The sequence below is a fragment of the Zootoca vivipara genome, chromosome 5 (assembly GCF_963506605.1).
Source record: "Zootoca vivipara chromosome 5, rZooViv1.1, whole genome shotgun sequence".
NCBI classification, from domain to species: domain Eukaryota; kingdom Metazoa; phylum Chordata; class Lepidosauria; order Squamata; family Lacertidae; genus Zootoca; species Zootoca vivipara.
This window is the reverse complement of record NC_083280.1, coordinates 90,605,359-90,612,606: the sequence shown is the minus strand read 5'-3', so window position 1 is coordinate 90,612,606 and position 7,248 is coordinate 90,605,359. Positions and strand designations below refer to the sequence as shown.

Genomic DNA, 7,248 nt, shown 5'->3' with positions numbered 1-7,248 from the left:
TATTTATGTTTTATTGAAAAATTTCAGTGAGAAAATAAAGCATGCGAGGGTACCTTTGAAGACAGTTCAGACACATCGGCTGGTGCAGAATTCAGTGGCCTGGCTGATCCGGGGCAAGATAGTTTGAGTATACAACACCAATCTTGGCCAAACTGCACTGGCTGCCACTTAAGGTTTCTGGGCCCAATTCAAAGTGCTGCTTTTGACGTTTAAAGCCTTAAGCAGCTCAGGCCAGCAATAACTCAAGGACTGCCTCTTCCCATATGAACTGAGCTGCACCCTGAGATCATCTGAGGCCCGTTTTTGTGTGCCGCCTCCTCAAGAGGAGGAACTAATTCTGCAGAAAAACAGAATCAGGATTCAAAATGATCCTAACGGATTGGACAACTGGGCCTAAGCCAATAAAATAAGTTTTAGCAGGGTCAAATGTAAGGTTCTGCACTTCGGCAGGAAGAACCAGAGGCACAAATGTAAGGTGGGGGGCACTTCACTTTACAAGCAGTACATGTGAAAAGCAACTAGGGGTCTTAGTGTACCACCACAAGCTTAACATGAGCCAACAGTGTGATGCAGCAGCAAAAAAGCTAATGCTATTCTAGGCTGGAAGTATAGCGTCCAGATCAAGGGAAGTAATAGTACCAACTCAATTCTGCCTTAGTCAGACCAAACCTGGAGTACTGTGTCCAGTTTTGGGCACCACAATTTAAGAAGGATATTGACAAGCTGGAATGTGGCTGAAGAGGGTGACCAAGAATATCAATGGTCTGGAAACCAAGCCTTAAGCTCTAATTCAACCTGAAGAATGTCTGAACGATAGAGTAAGCTGCAAAAATCCACCCTGCACAACTAAATTGGCTGCTGGGTTACATGGCATATCTTCCAAAGCAAGTTTTCAACACAGATGAGACTTTTCTGGAAGTCCTGAACAGACTTATATTGCCAAAGCTGAAAAGCAAGCTCCTGGCTTCAAAGCCGCAAAGGATCGAGTGACTGTGCTGCTCTGTGGCAATGCAGCTGTACGCTTAATAAAGCCTTCTCCTGGATGATCACAGTGATGGATGCTGATCTGGATCTTGACCTCACCGCATACTGGAATCCTTTTAACATTGCACGTCCAGTGGATGCAACCAAGGCTTAAACAGTGGATGCATACCGGCAGAACTTGTAGGAGGAATGTATGTAGGCCCAATTTCAAGGGATTTCCAAGCATTGCCACGGAGGTAGAGGACATTGTGCAGAAGGCCAGGCAAATGGGTGGTGATGGCTTTGCTGACCTCATCCAGAAAGAAGTGGAAGAGCTGGGGTCATAAAGCACACAAATGATTTGATTGCAGTGTTTGACCCCTCCAAGGAACGCAGCTTCACAATCATCCATGGGATTACAGACACTCTTGAGAACGTATAAGGAAATGTTTGATGAGTTCAAGAGACAACAGCAGCAGCTGCCAATCATAATGCTCCCCCACAAAGAAACCAGCAGCACCAGATGTGCTGAGGAAACCCACCTCTGGATCTGAACCACAGCCAAGCATTCTTCTGGCTACCAGTCAACCCCACCCCCTCCTTATATCATCTGCAGCAGCATCCAGCGAGGGAAAGAGGAAAGAAGACTAAGCAGAAGATTTAGAGCTGCATTTGTCTCTCACCATTAAGCGCAGTGATTTTTAAAATGGTTTTTAGTGGTTTTCTGGTTCTTTTTACACATTTCTAGTGGGCGTTCTGGCTTTACATGATTTTGTTTATATGTGTGATGATCAGGAACATAACTCCCATGTAAGATGAGAGATACCTGTATACCAATATATCAATAGCTGTTGATAGAGCTACACTTAATGGACTTTTTAAAATCCCTTTCAAGCCACCCTAACTAACTGCAGACACATCTTGATGCCAGGAGAGAAAAGCAGGCAGGCAAGTAGCACCACATAGCCTGCTCTAGCTAGCTAGGATTGTCCCCTTCTCAGCAGCACCATCTACCACTAACTGGTCTCTGGGAATTCCTATATTTCATTTAAATAAATTGTTATATTTTATTGATTTTTTTTAATGGTAAAATGCACTGGAATGGTTTCCAGAAAGGCAGGATATAAGTAGCTGTAAAAAAAATAAATCTAAAATTTGTGGTAGCAAATTCCATAGGTTGTTTAATGAGGTTCCTTCAGTCTGTCTGCTTCACTTTATTCCAACAGAAAACTTTTAGTTTTAATATAGCTGCATATTCAAATAGCTTATTTCAGTACCTGGCACAGAGGAGTCTCACTGCTGCAATTCCTCCTCCTCCTCCTCCTTAGTTGATAAAGCACTTCAAAATGTTCAGAGTGCGACACATACTTGTTATAACCCTCGCAAAACCCTGTAAAGGCAAGTCAAGTGTTTTGCAGATGGAGGACCAAAAGCACTTGCGCCACCAGCGATTGGTTTTCATAAGCATCACTGTCTCCAACTGAGAAGGAAGAACACAGCTAGCCTTCTCCTCCATGATTTGCCCATTGCTCTTTAAAAGAAATCCATGTTGCGATTCATCACTGCCTCCATAGTTTAACTATGCACGGTGTGAAGATATCCTTTCTTTTTTATCAAAATAAAAAAATTCCTTCCAGCAACACCTTAGAGACCAACTAAGTTTGTCATTGGTTTCTTTTTATCTATCCTGGATATCCCAACATGAACCTTCACTGAATGTCAGTGAGTTCTAGAGTTACAAGAGAGGAAGAACAACATTTTTTCTAGCCACCTTCTCCATGCCATACATAATTTAAGAACTTCTATCATGTCACTTCTTATTTGTCTTTTCTCTAGATTAAAAAGTCCCAAATGCCACAACCTTTCCTCAGAGAGGTTCTGCTCAATCCCCTTGATCATTCAAGATGTTGTTTTCTGAACCTTTTCCAACTCCTTTTTGAGGTGAGAACTATATACAGTATTCCAAAGGCAATCACACTATAGATTTGTATCATGGCATTGTGGTACAGTGGTACCTTGGTTTACAAACTTAATCTGATCCAGAAGTCTGTTCTTAAACCAAAGCGTTCTTAAACCAAGGCGTGCTTTCCCATAGCAGTGGAGGACTCAATTTACAAATGGAACACACTCAACAGGAAGCGAAACATGTTCTGCTTCCAAGGCAAAGTTCACAAACCAAAACACCTACTTCCGGTTTTGCAGCATTCTTAATCCAAGTTGTTCATAAACTAAGCTGTTCTTAAACCAAGGCCAAGGCACCACTGTATTTGCCTTTTATTTTCAATTCCTTTACTAACAATCCCGAGCATGAAATTTGCCTTTTTTCACAGCTTTTGCACACTGGGCCAACATCTTCATTCAGCTTCATTGACCTATCCACTCATTCAATCCCAAGGCCTCATTTCTGGTCAGTCACTGCCAGTTCAGACCCCATGAGCGTATAATGTGACATTAGCCCCAACATGCATCACTTTTCACTTGTTTACATTAAATTGCCATTGCCATTTTACCACCCATTCACTCAGTTTGGGGAGGTCCTTTCAGAGCTCTTCAACCCTGAATGATTTAGTATAACTACCAAACTTGGCCATGTCACTACTCAGCCCTAACTCTAGATCATTTGTGAACAAGTTAAAAAGCACAAGTCCCAGGGTTGATCCTTGGAGGGCCCTTTACACCCCCAATGTAAGGCAAGCAGGAGAAGCAGCCTCCTTGCTCTCACTGCAACATTTCATAGCCTTGATGTTTATAGCAAAATACCAAATCGAAGAAACAAGCAAAAAAGTTTGCCAACTAAATAACAAGCAAAAAATATTCTATTTACAACTTTGGTAGCTGAACTACCTCGCAGGGGTATTGTGAGCAGAAAAGGAGAAAGGTGAAGGCAATGTACATAGCCTTGAGCTCCAGGGGAAAAATATACAACAACAATCAACAAACATGTGAAAATACACAAAACATTTTGGCCATGTTCTCTTGGGATTCATTATGCAGAGGAAAGGGAAAGCTGGAATGCACACTATGGACTTTAAGAAAGCTGATTTCAAAAAAAGAAAGAAACCACTGGGTGAAACCCAATGGTCAGAAATACTCAAAAGAGAAGGGAGTCCAAGATGGATGGGAGTTTCTTAAAGGTGAGATAGTGAAGGCACAATTTCAAACAATTCCAACAAAAAAGTGGGAGGCATCTAAAGAAACCAGTGTGGCTGCATAAGGAGCTTACTACGGATGAGCTGAGATTTAAAAGGGGGCTTGTATAAAAAATGGAAGAGGCAAATCACGAAAGAAGAGGGTAAATGAGCGGCCAACACCTGCAGGGAGAAGGTCAGGCAGGCTACAGTAAATCTCAAAAATGAGCTCCGGCTTGCAAAAGATGTTAAAAATAATTAAAAGGGGTGGGGTGGGGGGCTATGCTCAAAGCAAGAGGAAGAACAAACAAGTACTGTACCGTAGTAGGACCTCTGCATTAAGAAGATGAAGAAATCCTATTGAGCGACAGAGAGAAAGTGGAACTGCTCAGCGCTTACTTGGCCTTTATCTTCACCCAAGAAGAAAGCAGTGCCCAATCTGGTGATAGTACGGTAGAATAAATGATGCAAGGAGGGAGTTATAGTCCAAGATAGGAAAATAGGTGGTAATCAAATACTGAGCTACTTTAACACTGAGTCCAATTTATCATTTTAATGCTCATTCATCCAGTTTGGAGAGAACCTTTTGGAGCACCTCAAAGCTACAACTTGGTGTCATCAGCAGACTTTGCTAACTCATCTCCAGGAAAGGCTAGAAAGATGCTCTGTCTCATGCTGCAGACTTGGTTTCAAAAAGTAAACATGCTTCTGGTAAATCTCACTCGCTGTCACAAATGGGCAAGACCAGAACCAAGAAGTAGACCAGAATGGTTTTCTTACCGGTATCTATTTCAAGACGTAAGAATAGTTATTCTGCTTACACTCCTCCCCCCATACCAAATACACCATCAGATACAAGCTTCAGAATGGGCAGGTACACAGGGAGGGCACCCCCTGCTCTCCCCACCTCCATGCTCAACCTGCATTGGGGGGGGGGGGAATGATGCAGCAAAATCCAAATAAAGGGGGCAAACCTTTATTCTTCCAGGCAAGCCGGAAAAATATTATTATGAGAAGAAATGAAAGGCAAAGCAAGAAAAGAGGCACATCTTTACTGCTAGAGCCATTTCACTTTTGAGAAGCAAGATCACCATTAGAAACCCTTAAATAATCAGCAAAAATAATTTGCAAACCACAATATGCCTAACACTGAAAGACTGTTTTGAGTTTCTACCTGCAAAGTTAGCTGTTCTAAGGGGTGGGGTAAAAAATCAGCCAATCGCCTTGCCCCATTAAAGAGCTTTTTCACAGCTTGTTTGCTTACTTTTGCAAATCCTACAATGGAAAGGTTACTTCATCCGCATATCAAAAAGCTTCCTGGGGAGCAGCCTGAAAGGGAACACTTCAGCCAGGGATGCTGCCTCACAAACTTCACAACAGGTAATCTAAAATTGGTGACAAGGGGGCGAGCCTGAGCCATAGAAAGCGAGTAGCGGCCTGGGAATTTCGAACACTGGGATGGGGGGGGGGTGTACTGGGATGGGGGGGTGTACATACAAGTTTGCTCTTAACTCCTTAAAAGAGGACTAGATGAAACTGTAACAAATAATGGATCAACCCAGCCACATTTTTATATCTCTGACACAACAAGCTCAGAACAGGATGCCATACAGAGAGATGAGATTCACTGAAAGTTCTACAGAGCCTATGGACCTGTTTGATTCCAACTGAATACTCTAAGAACACAAATAAAAGGGCAGAAGACTTGAATTTACAAGAGACATAATATTCCTGGATTCCTCGGTGTGGCGCATCCCTCCATGCCCCCTGGGACACACCAGGCAAAGTGCACGCCTCCAGCCACTTCATCCTCTTTCCCCACACTTTCCTCTGATCCCAAGACATTCAACACTGGAAAGGAGAGGACGAGGTTGGGGGGCAGCTGGAGGCCTTGCACAATCCCTTCTGAAATGCTTTAGAAAAGCCAAAGCTAAAGAGTTCCCACCCGCCCACTCAGCACGCTATTGTCTAGCGAACATGGGAGACAGCGGAGCAACTGGTGGGTCTTTTGCACGAGATGTTTTCTTTTTGAAACTGCGTGTTTTTGTCAGCTTACGTTTGCTTGAAGGAGGTGCTTTGCCTTTTCTTTGGGTTGTATGTTTTGCCTGTTTTGGAGCATCCCCAGCTTTTACTACGGTATATGGTGCTCAAGACGGCTTCTTAGACTTCCAAATGTGCCCCTGGGCCCAGAAAGGTTGGCGACTCATGACCTACCACCTGAAAAACCCTTTGCCAATACAGTACCATGAACCTGACTGTACTGACAGCTTTTCATCACTGATAGTTTTTAACTATCACCATGATGGCTGTAAAGAAGTAGTCTAGAATCATATATTGAAGTCAAATGATTAATGAAACATGTAACGCAATAGCAAGATTGCTCCAACAGAGAGCACAACATCACTTTCAAAACGTTTCAAACCTTATGTAGCAATTCGTTTCTCTGAAAAAGAAAAGCTACGAGCACAACCTTAATATATATATATATATATATATATATATATATATATATATATATATATTGAAGTTACAAAAACAGAAGTACAGTAGGGAGCATAATGGCTAAGAATACTTCCAAGTATCAGGACATAATTCATGTAGTAACTTTCCCCCCAGTTCATCCCCCCAACCCCTTCTGACCCCTGCCCACACACCCTTATCACTGGAAGTGTCTGGGCTGTGATGAACATCTGCAAGATCTCATTCCACACAGGGGAAACCAGAAGGTGATTCTGAGCCAAAACAAAAACAAAAAAACTTGTAAGTGGAAGCTTTGCTTCGACAGCTTCTTTGAATGCATTCAGGCTTATCTAAATGTAAGTTACAGGATTGCAGTAGCCTAGCTTGGATCAAAATCTTGCTGATTATGCTAATGATTACATTTCCTTGTGTTCTTGAAATCAATGCACTTTCCAGATGAAGTAGCGTAGAGAGACAATAAAGAGACTCTAATGCCTACAAAGTGACAATAACGATGAACTACGATTCTGGGAGTCTTCATAGCTTGAAGTTACTTCCCCTGCCTCAAGTCTCCCATGTTTGTCCTTTTGGCCTGCTGCTAAGGATGCAGCCAAGTACTGTATTCATAGCACAAGGTAACTAACAAAAGCACCAGAATGAACAAAAACGGTTCGTGCTAACATCAGTTACAAAGCCC

General features: G+C 42.5%; 1 protein-coding gene across 5 annotated transcripts in view; it reads right to left on the bottom strand.

The window, feature by feature from the left end:
- The window catches only part of TSC22D1 (TSC22 domain family member 1), a 46,570-nt gene that overhangs the window by 35,848 nt on the left and 3,474 nt on the right, over positions 1-7,248 (bottom strand). For 3 of the 5 annotated variants that reach the window (XR_004693866.2, XR_004693867.2, XM_035137373.2), the window contains exon 2: positions 6,746-6,823. The exons of 1 other annotated variant lie outside the window; for it this stretch is intronic. Coding sequence is in view for 1 of the 4 variants with exons in the window: in XM_035137373.2 (XP_034993264.2) it covers positions 6,751-6,823 (73 nt within the window). In the remaining 3 variants the exon portion in view is untranslated. Of the gene's footprint in view, positions 1-6,745; positions 6,824-7,248 lie in introns of those variants that run through there. One more of the 5 variants, XM_035137379.2, reaches the window with a different exon arrangement.